A 19,091-nucleotide genomic window follows, 5' to 3' on the forward strand; every position below is an offset into this window, starting at 1 on the left:
CTGAGCACGTTACTGCACTGGCTGACGTACAGTGCCTGTGCGGACCATCAGTCACCTCTCCAAACACAGACCCCTCCGTACAGCAAGAGATTAGCTTTTTGTTTGTTTGGGTTTGGTGTTTCATTTTGTTTTAAAGTTATGTGAAAAGTGACAGCAACGCCCAACAGGATTATTTGTCTGCATTTCAAAAATAAACAAACCCCACACAGCCAAAACTTCCATTTTCAGGGATATTAATGCAAGATTTTAACATTTAAAATCTCTTTCCATCATCAGCCAAAAACCAGAGACACTTGCTCATGGGATGGCAGCAAGCCTTTTTACACTCTGTATTTCCACGCAGATGAAACACAGGAACCCCAGCAGTTGGGCAAGGGAGGAGTTAAAACCCAAGAAGTCGCAAGAAGGGGCTGGCAGCACCGGAGCTGTTACTACAAGAGGCACCAAACCTCACTATGTGCACGCTTTTTGTAGACAACCTAACAGTCTGATCCCAGAAAACCAGGGAATGCAAATGAAGCTTCCAACTGCCGAACACTGGGCGAAGCGTTTCCGATCTGGAGAGGTGTCAGACCTCCACTCGTCCTCTCTCAAAAGGAGGGATCCGTGCTCGATTTAAAACAGGGGGGATGCCTGACTACTGCTTAACTCTGCTCACGCTGGGCTTCAGGCCCCCGCGGCCCCGGGAGGAGCGATGAGCAGCACGATTATCCCCTCCCTTCACATGCCTTCTGCAGCCAGCCCCACCGGGAGCCCTGTTTGATTAAGGATGAACTCTGTCCTCCAAGCAGCCTGGTGTCTCCGGGCACTGGCTGGCAGCAGCTTGAAACTCGTACGCCCAGACCTCTGCAGCATCAAACGCCCGCCCGTCCTCGCGCAGGGGCTCTGCCCAGGCTGCTCCCAAACCTCACCTCCTCCAGCGCTGGGGATGGGGATGGTTATCCAGGAGGGTCCATCGGGGAAGCACAGCTCGTCGCTGGGACCGTATACATTCAACCTGCATAAATCAGGGTTACGGAAAGAGCCAGTCTCCTTGAACTCCAAAGGCTTGTCCGCGAGCATGTATTCGCCCCTTCCTGCACCAGCGTATGCTACATGGAGGCCTGAGCCGGAAAAAACTCTTCCAGTCGCACAGCAGTATTGTTTTTCGGGGCCTCAGCCCAGCTCAGGGTGCTGACACGTGGGTACTTGTGCCATCACAAGGAAAGGCACAGGGCAGGGAAGGAAGCGAGCCAGGGGATGCAGGACTGCCTCTCCCAGCAGCAATACCGACTGAAAGCGTCTATCAAACCATGGCCTCAGGCCATTCCTGTCTCAGGCCTTCGCTTCATTCAGCAACAGGAAGGATTTGCAAGTGCAAATATTCACATATCAGGATTTTTTCTGGTTTCTTTAGTGACTAGACTACTGAAGTTAGCCAAAATAAACGTATCTTGCAAAATCAAGGTTCCAGACCTAAGCCTCCCCTTATCTTGCTTTAGAAGAGAATGTAAAGAAACACTGATGTATCGCAAAGCCATAGCTTTAACCACGCGCACCGACACCGTCCACGAACCATGGCAGCACCCAGAATTGTCATAATCAAAAGGAAAACAGTACCATTACAATACAAAATAAATTGACCCTTGGCAATTCTTTAAGTCAATTTTGTGGCATTTGACTTTCATAAGCCTGAAAAGTGCTCATCTGGTCCAAAACCAACAGAGAGACAGCTTCCTACTGCGGGAATACAGGCTCCATTATCTCGGTTATCCGTTAACAAAGCATAAGCAGCAGCAGAATATGAACTCCTCATTTATTACGCACAGTTGTTTTCTGCAGCAGACTTGGAGCTTGGCAGGCTGTATTTCCCTGGACGTCTAATGTGTGCCTAGTCACAGCATCCAAACTCTGCGCAGGGTTAAATAAAAACAAACACATCCGCTCCTCCCAAAAACCAGTATAAAACTAAGGTAACTCCTGAACATCACAAACACGAGAGCGGCAGGAAAAGCAGACAAAGGAACCAAACGCACATTGCATTATCCTGCGGCGATCACCAGGCTTCCAAGACTACTGGGGCGGGGGGGGAGAAGGAATTGCAAACCCCAGCGCCCGCTTAACAAAAACTGCCCCAGGGTGTGGAATGAATGGTGTATCGGCCAGAGCATCTCCAGCAACTCCACTGAACTGAGCAAGGTTTATGGTTAGCTGGAAAACAGAAATCTATCAACAAACCTGTTGTCACAGCTTCTGAATTTTCCGTCATCAATCATTACTGATGTTCATAGAGTTAGCTGTCTGGCCCAGCTCAGGCAGAACAGCGAACTGCAAGCTTCCCGAAACCTTGTGTAGCGCTCCCGCTTGTGCACCAACAAAGCCGTTCGGGGTAGTGCCGGTACCCAGTCCTGCGCTTGGGGCATCCCCGCAGGGAGGAGATGCCGTCCCACCACCGCCGGACCGGGAGCAGCCCCACAGCCCCCCGCTCCCCGGCCGCCAGCCAGCACGTGGGCTCTGTCACCGCATCATGTCCCCTTCCCCAGGCAGTGCCAGCCGGGTTAGCCATGACGGACGGTGAGGTTGGTTGTGCTCATCCCCTCCCTCGGCCCTGGGATGCTGAATGGGCAACTCGGAGAGGCCCTGAGCAGAGGGCAGCCTCCAGCAACAGCCTCTTCTCCTGGCATGACCGGTCAGCATACCGCCGGTGCCTCTACAGCCTCAGCATCTCACCTTCATCTCTCTGCTGTACTCCTTTATCTGAGGCATGAAACAGTCTTAGGAAACGGGAGCTTACGCTATGTGGAAGAAAAAAAAAGTTCTTAAGTCTAAGCTACCTCTGTCACAGACTCCTTGAACAATTCTGAATGCACCCTTTGCCTCGCAGAGCTTCCTTTCCTAAGCTGGTAGTCAGCAGGAATAATTATTTTTTTCAAATCACTGCTTATTTATTTTGTTATTTGAGTTAGGGATTGTTTCTGGCTGTTTTCTACAAACAGTATCAAACACACCGCAGCCCAGCCTCACAGACAGGCTTTACACACTGACTATAACGCAATTTAACACACAGAAGACTGATCTCCAACAAGATAATCAGGGTTAGTGTCACATGAGACACAGAAAACTCTCTGGAGCATGACATACTCCTAGACATTCAAAAGTTCTCAATGTGGCTGAGAAAAAGAGGGGGGAAAGGCACTGAGGGTGCCACTGAAAACCTGACTACTTGCTCTAGAAGCTTTAAAAAGGGCTTTAGTCCTGAAAGTCTGTACCTCGCCAGCGTCGTCAGGTTCCGAGTCTGTGTTTTTCAGCCAGCCTCCCTCTGAAAGCCAGAAGAATTATTCCCTCCTTTATCTTCATTTTCACAGAGAGCTCCAGGACAGGTCTTAGTCGTCCATACAACGTTGGCAGCAACTGCACCCTGTGAGAACTGCTGGCTGTCGTGTTACAGCAGCACAGGTCCCACCTCGTCCCGCCCTGGCACTCCAGTCTGCACAGCACTCGGCCAATACTTGCCGGGGAAGTGGCCTGAGGAGACAGCCTTAGCTCCACACGCACCACAGACAGCGGAATCATAGAATCATCGAACCGTTTAGGTTGGAAAAGACCTTTAAGATCATCCAGTCCAACCATTAACCTAACACTACCAAGTCCACACTAAACCAATCAAGGGTAGACTAGACCAAACCACGTCCCAAAGTGCTACGCCTGCCCATTTTTTGAACGCTTCCAGGGATGGGAGCGCTGCAGCGCGGGGTGGTTATCGAAACAGCTGCTCATGTAATTGTTTTTCAGAATCTGTAGATTGATGCTGGTGATGAGGACCCCTGCACGGCAAAGAGAGTAGAGAAGAAAAACATTTTTTTGTTTTGTTCAACAGAGGAGAGCTGAGCTCTGGTTACAAAAGGAGTTAAAGGCACAAACAGGTATTGCACGAGGCTCCTGTGGTTTGCCATAAAAAGGTGGTTTACTTCCTGTATGGTTTAGCACCCAAAGAGACTTAAATTAACTGGCAAGACTAAAAGTTTACAGCATTAATTGCTGCTTCACTGCCTTTATACTGCCAGGCATTTATTACCTTTAAATAAAAAACTACTTTAAGAAGAAATACAATATGACCTCAGGGATCCTACGCTAAATCCAGGTGCTTCTGTTCTGTATTACTTTCTGTTGTCGAAGAACTCCTAGACATTATTTAGCAAAAGAGTCTTTTTGATGACTGCTATTCTAAAACTAAACCAAGTAAGTTTTTCAAGAGAGGAAAGCTTTTTTTCCCCTGGACTAAAATACCTAAATAACATAATACAAAGGAAGAAGGGATTAAGAGAAAAGCTATGCATTAAATACAAGTTTTCCTCCTCTTTCCAAAAAGAGTCAGGCTATATTGAGACAGAACAGCAGGTCAGCACAGCCACACCAAAGCACCCCAGAGAGGAAAGGTTCAGCAGAGAACAGTCTGTATCGACACCAGCTTTCTGACCAGTTACCTTGCCTGGGTGACACTTCAAGCGTGTATCATCCTGGGGGCCCCAGATCCCCTCTGTATTTTAGTGCAGACTTGGACAAAATATTGTGACTTCAGAAACTGTGTCTTTAAGGGGGGGGAGATAAACAGAAAGCTCCCAAGAATTGGCCACGCTGCAGTTTCTAATTCTTTTGGTAGCTGAAGCAATACAAGAGTTGGCCAATTTCTGCTTGCAATAGTCAGGAAGGCCAGCACCTGGGGGTTTGCTCTCAAAAGGACTTCTCAGGAGACATCCTGAAGTCACTCTTTAGAGGAATTGAAAAAAATGGAGCATTTTCCAACACAGTAAGGTCCTTCCCATCAACAAGCTATTCTCACACTGCACCCCGAAGGGAAGTGCCACCTTCCAGCCTGGACCAAGGGCACTAATCCGGATGCTGCCCAGGCCTCGGTGGCAGGGACGGCCACTGACAGAGCCATGACCTGGAGGCCACTTTGCAACCACCCGCTGCCTTTTCTAAGTGTTTTTAGATCACTCTTGTCTGTCACCATGGTATCTGCCTTTTTTTTTTTTTTGTTTAAAACCACAAGCTTCCTTCTGCCTCCGTGCAAGCTAGCATCCGCATACCAGGATCAGAAACTAAGACAAATACACACTGCATTTTATTTTGTAAAAGATTAAGTCCCCCAGCTGTTTTAGGATGGAGTTCTCCAGGCTTGGGCAAGCAGCCAAAATAGCTTCATTCCCCTGATGTTCTTCAGTCTCAGCCTAATGCTCGACGGCTGGCAGTGTGAGGTGATGGCTATCCTAATGCCTTCCAAGCTGCTCATTTTGGTCCCAAAACATTATACGGAAGACATAGGTGTCTGTCCAGCTGCTCCTCAGTTTATACAGGTGTAAATTACTGGAAGGAACATTCCCTGAGACAGCCTTATGGGCCTACTTTGATCTTTTCACAGCATGCACAACTCAAACCTCAGTCCTCTGCGGGTGCAACAGAGGCTTTCACAGCTCCCCCCCCGGTACGTTTTCATGTGATGAAAGGAAACAGAAATTTAGAGAAAGATTGCTCAAGCACAAAGGTTTCATGGACTTGGCCAACAGAACCATGAGACTTGCTTATCTGCAGAACAGGGTGGAAAGGAATTTCCAGTTCTTAATCAGGATTATCAGGTCACTAACAAGTAAGTTTGCAAACCTGTCTCTTTTTTACCTTTCTATTTCTACTCACATATATTGTATTTCCTGCCTGGGGGTGGGGGGAAATCCTATATCTATTATCCATAAATCAGCTTCACTTCATTTCTATCCAAGTCCAGTGAGAATGTTTTGGGATACATTTTTAATTCATTCACGGAGTTATTCTGCTCCTCTCCCATTCTGCCAGTTGCTCTGCAGCTGCTGCTCTGGCCGAGTACATTTCCAACATGTGCACAGGAATGATCCTGGATAAGCGGCATTAAGTATTTCCTAAGGAGTAAAATCTTGTCCTGCTGTAGTCCATGGCACAACTCCCAGTGCCATTAGCACAGCCAAAGGTTCATCCCATGAGGTGGATACAGATGTGCTGTTTAAACCTGCCTGGAAACCACCACTCTCATAAAAATGTGGTTTTATGTGGAAGCTATCATTATTTTCCCCAGAGGCTGCCTGTTTTCTGTTTACATTAGGCTTTGCCAGTTTATTTTGACCTCTGCCTAAGGCAGGAGGGGTTCTGATATGCCTACCTTATTGCCTAGGTCTGAACATGACGTACGCCAGCATCTGCTGTTCATGCTGCCAAATCTTGTTGGCTTTGGAATCACCTGCCGTATCGCCAAATGCCGATGCTTCGTACGTAAGAAATGCTGAGATTGTGACCAGCGATGAGGTGCACGAGGAGCGGCCACACTTGCTCCTGCAAGCTCTCGTTCACCTCTCCCTGTCCGCCCAAGAGCCCAGGAAAACATCGTGACGTTTCGGCTTTAATGGAAACCCTTCCCCAGTCACACCCGAGCACGACGGCCAACGCAAACCTTGCGCAGCGAGGCTGTACGTCACCCGGCACAGCTGGCTTCATGCTGACTCCCCCAGTTACCAACACCCCAATCCCAATCTGGATCCCAAGGTGTGTTTCATTGCACGTAAAACAGAAGATCTAATGGCGAGTCTTCCCTATGCAAAGCCTTACTCAATGCCCAAACCTTGAGATTTCAGCGTTTATGTCTCAACAGAAAGCTTTGAGCCTGCCAGCATCTACTGCATAACAAATAGCTTCATACAACATTTCTTACAGCCTCGTCCCCGGCTCCTGAACTGAACTGCAGTTGTTCAGAGGGAAACCAAAAGAATTCTTATCAACTTCTGCTCCCCGCCCCCCCGACCCAGTTTCTAAGATACAGGGGACAAACACAGTTAAAAGTTCCTCTCGTATCTACAGTCTCTCACAGCATCTCAGAGTTTGCAAAGCAGAGAGATTTAAAGATTTCAGTCGCATTGGTACGTCTGAATATAAAACAGATACAGACTCTGTTGACATTTCAGAGGAAATTTCTAGTTACACCTAAACATCCAGAGCCTTCTAACACTTTTACAATTGCAGGCATTTGTAATAGCTACCAAGTTAAAACCAAACCAACACATCCCAAACATACACATACATCCTTTATTCTTTTCCATCAAACATTCTTCCTGGACAACCTGTTCTTAAATTTTTAAATGCAAACTGTTAACATAATTTGGGAGCAGAGCCAACCTCACCCAAGAACAGAAGAACAGCTTTACTGGGTTAGATCCAACACTTGTCTACCCCAATATCCTGTCTCCACCGGCCACAGATCCCAGGCAAGAGCACGACAACAGATTGAGCGCAGAGGGCTCCACCACATCATACTTTCCCAGACTCCAATAATCCGCAGTTTTGAGTCAGAGGTGTAGTAATTATGTTTAATAGCCCTTAATAGACTTTCCCCCTTAATTTGTCTCACTGCTTCCTGAGCCCGTGCAATTTTTGCCATACACGACGTTGTCTGGAAGTGAGTTTCTCCATTAAACTGCATGTTGTCAAACAAAGTACTTCATTTATTCTGAACCTGCCACCTGCTAGTCTCACTCGCTCTCCCCCAGTTGTTCCATTAGGAAAAGTTATGAATAATCACTTCCTATTTATTCCCCCATGCCCGACATGATTTTATCACTTTTCATACTTTTTCAGCTCTTTCTCAGCTGTAGAATTCTACCTCATTTGGTTATTCCTCGTACAGCGTTAACCTCACCCTACCCAGTAGCTTTTCTAACTTTTTAATGTTGTTTAAAGACAACTGTTCCAGTCCATTATAGATACAGATGTGCCACAGATTTATACAGTGGCATTGGTTTTTTACCTTTGCTCTCTCCCATCCTAAAAATTCCTTTTTGTTTGCTTCTTATGATCACTACCATGGTAGTTTTGTAGAATAACCTAGTACAGCCCCAAGACCTCTCTGCTGAACAGTATCGGTTGGTTTAAACCTCACTCTTGCACAGGACGACGATTGTTTCTTCCCACTTTCCCACCCGGGACAGGTGCAGGAGGCTGCTCTTGCACTGCGCATCCCCACTTCACCACAGCCCCGTCACCTCACTCTTTCTCCGGATTGTTTAGGGTACAGCACAGATCTCTGTAGGTTCTCCTTGTATCTTCTGCATATTGCGAAAGCTGCCTATATATTCCAAAGTCTTGATTGTTATCTGGTTTATATAACTGGTGTGTAATCAATTATATAAGCCAAAAGGGAAAAAAAAAAATCCTTTCCTCTTATCCCACAGCAGCTTAGTTTCTTTATGAAAAAAAGATTTTTTAACCTGGCCAAAGCGGGTCCAAAACTTTCTGGAAGCGCAGGGATTCAATATTAAGAGATAACCCTTATTCGTACGCCCAGTGGGTGCTCCAGGGAACTCAGCTGTGAGGCACGGTTTTTTTCTCCGACAGTGCATTGATTCCTTCCCCCCGGTCCGTCTCTGTCCACGTGTCTGCTGGGAAAGAGTCTAACAAAGAATAACATCAATTTGTCCAGCATGGGAAGATAGCTTGTAGCTTCCAGATTCCCCTGAGATCCTTTTTTAAACCACTCCTGCCTTTGGCTCCTTTCTTCACTCTGACACCACAGTGATTCAAACAATAGGTCCCTCGACAGGTAATAGTTAAAATTTTACGCTCAAGCGCCTTGAGAATTTAAAGCAAGGCAATATTCGCATATGGAATAAAGAGCCCAAATAAAACTAAACTTCAGATAGCTAATTAAAGAAATCAAGTCACCACATCCACTTCTCGCAGGGGAAACTAAGCCCGACAGGCAGAAGCTGTAAGTCAGGATGCGAAGACTGCTTCAGCCGTATCCAGACAGCATTCACTTTGATGCTAACCCTTCACATTTTCTGCTGGTGGCTTAAACCTCGGTCTCACTTTACTCCCTTCCGAATTTCAGAAAACAGGCCTTAACAGTCAGCTGGAGGTGCTGTCCTGGAAAGGACGTGCTCCTGGACGGAGGCTTTTTTCTGGGACATGTAATAGTAGATAAGCGTTACAATTAAAACTCTTTCAGGCTTGATCAAATATCTGACCAACAAAAGTACTTCAATCATAAACTGAAGGTCTCCCCTGAATATGGCTGGGGTTAAACAAATGTCATTAACGCTGTATTTTCATGTTTGAGTAGAAATGTTCTTGAATAGCATAATATTGATAGAAGCTGTGGATGTGGTTCAGGTTTCCAGATCCCCGATCAGTGCCAAGAACTAAGATCAGCAGTTCCAGGGCAGCAGCGCAAGGGCTGGGGAGCACGAAGAGCAGCTACGTAAGGCAGAGCTCATCTGTCTCTGGCTGTGACAATGACGCATCCTTAGCTCTTCTTTTTATCATATAGGGGAATATTTTAGTTCTGTTTTGAGCTTGAGCAGATGAAATCTATCAATGTTTGTTTACTTCCATTCGTCTCCTCTCTCCTCAATTCCTCCTCTTCTGGGAGGAATAGGAATAACCTTGCAGAGACTCTTGGTTTTGGCATCCTCTTCTCGTTACACGCGTGCCAATTCACTGACTTCTATAGGAATTTTCTGAGTGTAACTTTAATGCCTCGGGACAAGAAAAGTTACTTGCTCAACTCTACAAATATTTATTAAAAAAGCACAAGTGCTTAGCACTGACGTGACACTGTATGGGTCCTATCTCAAGAAGCGCTGAGGCTCAGGGTTCAAGCAAAGCCAGTGCAAGCCGGCAACATTCGTCTTCTTCTTCCCAAAGTCAGCCTTCTGTCCCCAAGCAGTGCCCGAGGAAGACATCATCCTGATGCCCCATGTCAAAATAAGCAGCATTACCTGCATGTACAATCTACAGATATTCTCAGCAAAAGGCCTTTCCCAGCCTTAACTGTGGCATATAATCTCCCATCTTTCTCATGCTGTCAGAAAACTGTTTTTGTTTAAGCCCAGTAGAATGTTTTTTATTTTGATGTATTAAAACTATCACAACAACTGCAGCCAATTTAATCTCTGGCTCTATTAAAAAATTGAATGTAGTATTTTAAGAAAAATATTTGACTTATCTAGAGTTTGGAACAATGACTTTAAAAAAAAACAACCCACAAGGCAGATGGAACGCATCGTAGCTAACTGCCTCCCTAGATTCGCGTTACATATTTTGTCTTCCACCCCGAGAGCTCTAATTCAGAACAATTCATACCATTTTATTGAGAGAGATTAAGTCTGGTTAACACCGGGTATCCAAAAAAGTACTTCATGCATATTATGCTTACACAAGAGACGGGTTTAAAAATCAATACCAGGCCTACTAACAAGCCAGTTCTCACACACAGTATATAAACTGCGTGAGCTAAGTATCACAAAAACACAGACACACTTGTGAGATTGTTTTTAAAACTACAGGTGCAGCTTATTTTCCCAATAATGCATGGTTTTACCTAAACTTGCACCACATTACAAGACTCTTTATAAAAGATTCATGTCATTATTTTCTTCTCATATTAACTGCACCAATATGCAGCGCCATTCGGACCAAGGGAAGTTGATGAGCAGCTCCGGAACGTCTGCTGCCACTGCTCGGGGCTGCCGGCATGACAAATGTGACCGTGTGCATCCGGGCTTCGACCACACGTTTGCAACCTTGAACGCGACTACAGAACAAAGCACACTTATTATACACACTGATAAGAACACCGGATGCAAAGAACCACCCTGCTGTAGCTGCGTTTGCCCCCAGCAAGGCTCGGCACAGAGCCACCTCCTGCTACGGCCCCGGGGTGTTCACGCAGCAAAGCGCCAGCCGCTTAGAAACCTCAAAGCGGCCAAACGGCACAGAAACAGAAAGCACGCAGACTTTACTCTTCTAAGGATGGCAATATTTGCATGTATTGTGATAAGCAGAGGAAGAAGGCCCTAGAGGGCCTTAAATGCAAAATATACTTTTTTTTTTTTGTACCATCTCCATCTCTCCATGTATTACTTCACTGGGGTTGCTTCAGAAGGATGGAGCGGCTTCGCCAGCCTTCCCGAAGCCCTGAGCTGTTGAACAGGGACAAGAGCGGGTGGCTACACACAACTCTGCTCGTTTCCAGTCGCTCTTCTCCAAAGCTCTTCTCCCTCAGTTGCAACCGGGAACGCTCTCGAAAGCGCTTGCCACCGGCTACATATCCCCAGCAGCACCAGAAAGTGCTCCTGTGCCTTACTGGGTTATGTGGGGGGAAAGAAAAGAGTAATTGCGAGCAAACATTTGCTGTCCAGACCACAGGCTGCTTCCCTCTTCATTTCCCGGTGGGTGGGGAGGAGAAGACCTAGATCCTTTCCCAAGCAAGAAAACAATACAAGAAAAACATGAAAATCCCCCCACATCCCGAACTTTGTGAATGAAAAAATAAACTGAAATTTCCTTTCCTCTCTAAAACCATCCCTAAACAGTGGTGAGTCTGATGTGTAACATGGGACTCTGACACGGATTCTGGAGTTCATCTCTCATTTTTGCCGTGTCTGCAGTCGCAGTAGGAGGCAAGGAAGGAAAACCACCCACACAGCCATCAAAACAAGTGAGGGGGGAGAGCTCAGAGAGATGGAAGCACGGGCTGTAGACCACAGAGACAAAGTTCCTGGCTCGGAGGAGCGGTCTGGACACCAGGGATTCGATGCAGCAGTTTCCACGGCCCGCAGGGCTGGCAGCGGCACACGGGAGAGCTCAGCCCACCATCTCCAGTGCCCGGCACTTCACTTCCACAGCCACAGCCTCCAAGTTTCATCCATACTCCTGGAGCTTGTGGGGGGGACGTCGGATGAACGAACACAAATCTCTCGGACAAAGTCCGTAGTCAAGACCAGTGCAGTTGTTGGCAACAACTGCACACTTGTAAGACTGAGAAGAATTTAAACAGCTGGCTCCTTTCAACACGAGATCAATAAAACTGGTAACCCAACTGCCTTCAGGAAGACGCACACAAGTGCTTCTGGTGCCGCAGGAAAGCCGGGGTGATCTCTTACCCAAAAAAGAACAAAATACCCAAGCACTAACAGAGAAAATCACAGACTGGACTTGTGCAATTCAGCTTCTTCCCTCCTTGCACCCTTTTTCTTCCAGGGGCAAGAGTCTAACTACTCTCTGTCCTCTCCTCCTTTCGTCTCTGGAAGGATTTGAATAGAAGTCTACAGTCAAATCACTCTCACAGCCTGCGCAGTCCCTGCTCGAGTCAACGCTTGGGTGCTTCTGAATGCGGCATTTGCGTCTGTCATTTTACGTTCGGAGCCTCCAACGCTGTCTCATACCCAGTAACACTGTTCTGTTCACTTCAACTGTATGTCACGCAGAAAGACTCCCGGACAGAAGTTACACAGGCATATTCCCACGTTTGGTGTCTCCAGCTCATCTACATAATTACAGTCCCCCGTACATCCTTGCCCCAGCCCACGACTCACCAGTACAGCATTCACACTGAGAAAGATTAAAGAGACAGGGCAACTTTCCATACAAGACTTCCAAATACAGCAGGAAACTGGTGCTGTAGCTATTACATTACGATTTCTGAAGTGAAATTCAAACAGGAGGCCAGACCAAGACTGCAAGCATCATATTTTGGCCGACTCCTTAATTATAAACTGCCGGTATATTCAGTTATCTCTGCTTATGAGAACCATGGCAACAAACCACTCCAACCCAAAGTCACCTTTACCATAGAGAGCATAAAGCAAACCCCATGATCGAGTACAAATACAGGACTTTGCAACCAGTGAAACACACCAAAGATAACGCTGAGCACTAACTCCTCGTGCTGCAAAACCCATCAAGGGGCAGCCCGCAGTCACACTTTCGGCTGTAACGCCCATGCCCGGACTCTGAATGACACACGTACATGGGAATTAAGCAAACTTCACCAGAAATCCCTTGAACCATACTTGTAAAACGCCTTTGCTTAGACACAAGCTTCATACAATATTTTTTCCTCACAGATACATACTACTGAACATAAACTTCATGGAGAAGAGTGCCTTGGGGAAACATTTTATATACTATGGTGTGGCAAATTCTACTGCATAACGAAGTATGGCTTTGCCAATAAAAGACCACAAAATTTGGGCACCCTCCAAGACTCACAGCCCCAGGCTGTGAGGTGTGAAGCAACCTCAACCCCTTTTCCCTTCAGTGGGAGACGATGCTTTCCGGAGTCTCACAAAAGCTTCACGAACTTGCAGGAACAGGGCAGTCGTTTTCTAGGAAGGAGGAGGTTTTATACTTATTTCTGGTTTGCTTCTACTCAAGCAAATTAGCCTTTTAAAAAGGGAAATAACACAGTGCCGGGCGTCACTGACAGTACAAAGGCAACTTAGCAGGAGTGAGAGCCCTTACAGGGCTGATGTTAGCCAGTTCAGTTACTTTGCTGGAAACAGCTTTGACTCTGTTCCACCTCTCTGTAGCAACCTCCTCTGATGTGGATTTTCCATTCCCGGAGTGGGTTATTTCAAATTCAGCACCTGGAAAGGCTCCTCTGGTCCTCCAAGCAAAGCCTGTCTCACCAAGGGCTTAAGACCCACAAAAACAACTCATTCCCATCGAGCACATTTCCCTCCAGATAGGTGCCTCTCTGTCTTACTTTAGGTTGAAACATCCATTAAAATTCTTATACTAGAAAGAAAACAGCCACCCCGTGAGGTACTCGGCTGATCCCTGCCAACAGAAACACCCTCGGTGTACTCAGTAAACCAAGAAGGTGCAAGTCCTGCTCATTACCGCAAGATTACTTGAGCTGCGCTAGCTTTAGACACAGGCATGAGTGTATATATGTGTGTATATACACACACGTGTCATAAAACTGGCAATTTATGTGCACGTTACGCTCAAATTCCACAAAAACAGACTACGCTATATTCAAATTCCACAGTCAAGGATGCACAAAGGCGCCTAAAAGGCAGCAGTAAGTCAGAATCGAGCCTTGTAACGCGCACGATCCACGCAAGGACGAGACAGCGTCGCAGAAACCATGAAGCTAATAATTAAAAACCTCATTTAAAAACAGGAAAACACAGTCAGGATTGAGATCAGTGGTTGCACCCCTGGAGCTCAGTATCACCACACAGACAGAAATCGATAACTGCCATTAAGAGGTCACTGATAAAAATCTATAGCAACCGAATCAGTCAACTTGAAACCTATTAACAGCTGTGTTGGAAAGAAAGAATTACTTTTTCAGTTTGCTAATGACCGCTTCTTTCCTTCCAGATGATCATTGTGAATAAACCCAGCAGAAATCCCTTTGGACCGCCCCCCCCGTTAAGAATGAACTCCTCAGGATTTCAAGACACTCTCCAGATCAGCATCAGATAATCATCTGCTTTTCACCGTCAGCATCGACATCAAGATTAACAAAAATGACATGGGAAGAGGGCGACAGCAGGGACACCCAAGGCACACGCTCCTGTGCCATCTGCACTCCATCACTCCAGGGCTCAGCTGCTGTCATTACAGCCAAGCGAGGGGCTACAGCATCACAGCCATCAACAGCAAAGCTCACCAACGTGGTCTTTTATCTGCTGAAGACCGTAGATCGGTGACCGCACTCAACCGGAGAAGGAGAATTCAGTGAGGGTTTTTTTTAATCTTCTGTACATCGCTGTCCTCTGAAAGCGTGGGAACCTGCACCTGAAGTACACAGCCTAGCAGTGACACGAAAGGTCAGCGCAGAGGCACAGCTTAGTCTCGACTTGCAGTAAAAGTCACTGATCATTAACTGCAATAGCTGGCATTTTCTAAGTCTCTGGCATTTTGTAGTTCTGCAGCACATTCATACCAAGCGCAAACAAAATCCCCTGGATTTTAGACTCGGAGCATCTTTTCACACAGATCAAACAGAAATCGGACGATCTTGAGGACACGACCGCTCAGAGTACATCTGAACCTAGGCACCAACCTGCAATATTTCTGTTTATTTTCCTTTTGAAAAACCCAGGCTTCTGACCGAGCTCTGCTGACAATGCACTGGGGCTGTAAGAAGCGAAACCCAGTATTCCCACACAGCAAGAAACTGCAGCTACTGGGACAGCAGCCGCACATGCCTACCATCATCAATGATTTGATATCAGCAGGATAAACTCAGCCAAACCGAATACTGACACGGTGGGTGACACAATTGAGAAATAAACTTCAAGAACAACAACAAAAGAAAAAAAAAAAAAAAGGACAAACAGGAAAACAAACCCCAAACGTTGTTGGGATTTGCTGTCCCAGCGCAGGATGAGGGGTGCGAAGGCGCTGTCACCCACTCGGACCCGCTCAAGCCAGCCCGGCCGCGGGCGTGGGAGCGGCAGGCAGAACTCACAGAAGCAGCAGCTGCAAAATCGCGAAGGAAATGGCATTTTCTTCTCGACGGCCAGCTGCAGCACACGCATCTCCCTGCAAGATGCTTCCCTCGGTCCGCCCAGCCCGGCTGCCCCAGCCTCTGCCCGGGCGAGGGGAGCCGAGGGGACCCCGCCGCCGGCCCGGCCCCCCGCCCCGCTACAACTTTCCCGGGGCGTCCCTTACCGCCGTGGAGCCGGAGGAGGAGGCGATGTAGACCTTGATGACCATGCTGGGAGCCGAGGCGGCGGCGGGATGCGGAGCCGGGCGGGTGGGTGTGTGCGGGCGGCTCGGCTCGGCTCGGCTCGGCTCGGCTCGGCGCGGCTCGGCGCGGCTCGGCGGGGCTGGGGCTGGGGCTGAGGCGGCGGCCGGGGGGCGGGAGGGAGGCGGCGGGCGGCCTCGCCCCGCCTCGCCGCGCTCACTGGGCTGCCGGCCCAGCAGTCACCGCCGCCCGGCCCGGAAGAGGGCACAATGCTTAAAAAAATATTAAAAAAAAAAAAAATTTAAAAAAAAAAAAAAAAAAAAGAAGAAAGAAAGGGGCGGGCGAGTTCTCGACGAAGCACGCGAGACGTGCGGGGGAGGCGGCGCCCGCGCCATGGTGGCGGGAAGCCCCGCTGAGGCGAGGCGGGGGCCCGGGCCCAGGGAAGGGGGTGCGGAGCGGCGGGGCGGCCCCCCCCGCCCTGCGGGGAGGCAGGCGGGGACCACGGGGGACCGCCACGGCCGGGGCCGGGGCCGGGGCCGGGGCCGCCTCCCCTCGTTCCCCTCACAGCCGGGGCCGCTTCCCCTCGTTCCCCTCACGGCCGGGGCCGGGGCCGGGGCCGCTTCCCCTCACGGCCGGGGCCGGCTCCCCTCGTTCCCCTCACGGCCGGGGCCGGCTCCCCTCGTTCCCCTCACGGCCGGGGCCGCCTCCCCTCACGGCCGGGGCCGCCTCCCCTCGTTCCCCTCACGGCCGGGGCCGCCTCCCCTCGTTCCCCTCACGGCCGGGGCCGCCTCCCCTCACGGCCGCCGGGCCGGGAACGAGCGAGCCGACCGGTCCCTGGGCTCCGCCGCTGCCGCTCGCCAGCCTTGCCCAGCTGCCCCTCGACCCTGGACGCGCCATCTCCTTCGGGCGGGCCGGGGTGCCCGGTCCTGGCCCCTCGGGGGGAGCAGCCGGCGGCCCCTCGCTGCCCCAGGGAGGCTGGGGCCCGGCTGCGGCTGCCCCCGCGCCGGCTCCCGTTGCCTTGGCCCGTCGGGGACGGACAGAATGCGGGATGGGTAGATGCTACGGGGCCGTGATACTTAGAATTAAGCATTTCCTTTGAAAATCTGTTCAGCATGAAGGTTGCTGCCCCAGTGACGTGTCGGCCCGTGCCAAAAGACTGGGCGTCCAGCGGAGTTCTTCGCCTTCCCATAGTTACTGCGTCTTCCATGCTGTCCCGGTTTCGGCTGGGATAGAGGTAATTTTCTTCCTAGCAGCTGGTGTGGTGCTGCGTTTTGGATTTAGTAGGAGAAGAATGCTGGTAACACGCTGATGGTTTAGTTGGTGCTGAGCAGTGCTGACACTAGGCAAGGGCTTTTCAGCTTCCCATGCTCTGCCAGGCACACAAGGAGCTGGGAGGGGGCACAGCCAGAAGAGTTGATCCCAACTGCCCCAAGGGCCATTCCATACCATCCGGCGTCATGGGCAGTATAGAAACTGGGGGGGTTGGCCGGGGAGCAGCGATCGCTGCTGGGAACTGGCTGGGCATCGGTCGGCGGGTGGTGAGCGATTGCATTGTGCATCACTTGCTTTGTATATCATAATTATCATTATTATATTATTATTATCATTACTATTTTACTTTATTTCAATGATTAAACTGTTCTTATCACAACCCAGGACTTTTCTCACTCTTCCTCCTCCGATTCTCTCCCCCATCCCAGCGGGGCAGGGGCAGTGAGCGAGCGGCTGCGTGGTGCTGAGCTGCTGCCTGGGGCTGAACCACGACACACGCAAATAAAGCATCGCAGAGAGACCTCTCGGCACCGCTGCCGCGGGTCTGCCCGTGCCCGAGCTGGGCACTGCGCTTCCCTTCCCTCGCCCGCTCCCACACGCGCCGTGGCCGGGGACTTTTTGCTCTGCCTGGGTGCTGGGGCTGGGCAAATGGCCCAAAGCACCGCAGTTCCCCGCACGCTATTGCATCGTTTCTATTAATTAGGACCGCCGGATGAGACCTCGAAGAGTTCTTAATTGTTACAGTCACAGCGACGTGTTATTTAGGGGAATTTATATTCAGCACCTGCCTTCTGCTTGCCTCTGGTACTCCAAATATTGCCTTATAAACATTTTATTATACATCCTGATAGTAATTTCACAGCAAATGGAAAATACGGTGATAAACAGCAAGCTGAAATTTTGCCACCTACAAGCTAAGGTGAAAGAAAGGTGTTTGTTCTGCTGTTGGCAAAAAGCGGGGAGGTATTTCTGAAATGATTTTTCCAAACAAAATAAGCCTTCCTGTTTCAAATTATCGGATGTTTTTTTCAAACCACAGACGTGATTTTTAAAAAAGCCTGGTGAATTAAAGTCTATCGAATTGAGTCACCTTTATCCGTTTTATTTATTTGCCGATAGTAAGAGGAAAGAGAACTGATTTGAAGATGGCACGCCTAATTTTGATATTGTGATGCTTATCTGGACCTTTGAGACTGCCATGAGATGCGTGTCTGTTTTGAAAATGCAATAAACCCAAATTTATTTAGGATGGTGGTACACAATAAAAATTCCCTGGTTCCGGGAATTTCGAAAGTTAATAAGCGGTGTACTTTTTAATCTCCTTAAAACAAATGGTGTTAAGTCCAGGAGATTAAAATTCCTCAAGGCGTGTTTCTCCAGATGTGTTTGTGCAGCCCCCTTCGCAGCTGTTTGGGAAATGCACGGATAATTCCCCGTTTCCTCCGACGCGCCATGCTACGTGCCGGTCCGTAACCTGATTCCTGGCAAGGAACGCGAGAGGTTAAAACCGCGGCTTATCAGAAAGAATGAAAAAAAGCAGGTGGAGAACGGGATGGATGGGTTTATTTGAACTTTGGGCTCACTTGTCATTCTGCTGGCTGGCCGCCGGCTCTCTGGCCAGCTCTCCTCGCCTCGCCTCCTCGGAACGCGCTTCAGCTCCTCGGAGCTGAAATGCTTCTGGAGTGAGCTGCACCTTGTCTTTGCCTACTAAAAAAACCCTGGTATAATCATTACCCTCCAAAGTGCACTTTAGAAGGCATTTTATCTTCATGAAAGAAGATTTATTAAGTTAAGAGCAATACATGAATTGGGTATTATCGAAACGACTAGGTTTCCTTGACTCATAATAGTAAATTTTCTACTTTATTGGCAGAAGAGCGCAACGTTTTCTGTTCCCAGGCTACTCATGTAAAATCCACGGTATTATTTTTGTTTTCACTATTAAACCGTTGTGAAGTGTTTAATTACCCTTCTCAAGGTAGACCAAAACCTCGAACGAAATGAACCAATTGATATCACGCCTCTAAGAAGAAAAATCTCCTGTTCTGGTGCAGCCGACACGACAGTATGTATGGAATATTGAGCGACCATCGTTGCCTCCTCGACGCCTTTGTGCGCTGGCAGTAGCGTGGGTTTGTACAAGGCCATCTTGTCAGGCCGCGTCTTTTATTACCGTCTCCTTTCACTAGAAGGAAAACTAAACAGTTGAATTGTGGTTTATATCATTTTATATATTACGAAGCAGCGATACTGAGTAAGCGGCAGCACCGGCGCTGGTTTCAGCAGCAGCAGGGGTGTAAGCGCTGCCCGACGCGGAGCCCAATGGTTTGCC

At 48.6% G+C, this 19,091-nt stretch overlaps 1 protein-coding gene across 1 annotated transcript in view; it reads right to left on the bottom strand.

Moving 5' to 3' along the window:
* The window catches only part of SH3BGRL (SH3 domain binding glutamate rich protein like), a 35,452-nt gene extending 19,895 nt beyond the window's left edge, over positions 1-15,557 (bottom strand). The window contains exon 1 of the mRNA XM_075720659.1: positions 15,472-15,557. Coding sequence (XP_075576774.1) covers positions 15,472-15,516 — 45 coding nt within the window. The 5' untranslated portion in view covers positions 15,517-15,557. The remainder of the gene's footprint in view (positions 1-15,471) is intronic.
* Between the last annotated feature and the right edge of the window lie 3,534 nt (positions 15,558-19,091).

Source organism: Pelecanus crispus, chromosome 13 (assembly GCF_030463565.1).
Source record: "Pelecanus crispus isolate bPelCri1 chromosome 13, bPelCri1.pri, whole genome shotgun sequence".
Classification (NCBI taxonomy): domain Eukaryota; kingdom Metazoa; phylum Chordata; class Aves; order Pelecaniformes; family Pelecanidae; genus Pelecanus; species Pelecanus crispus.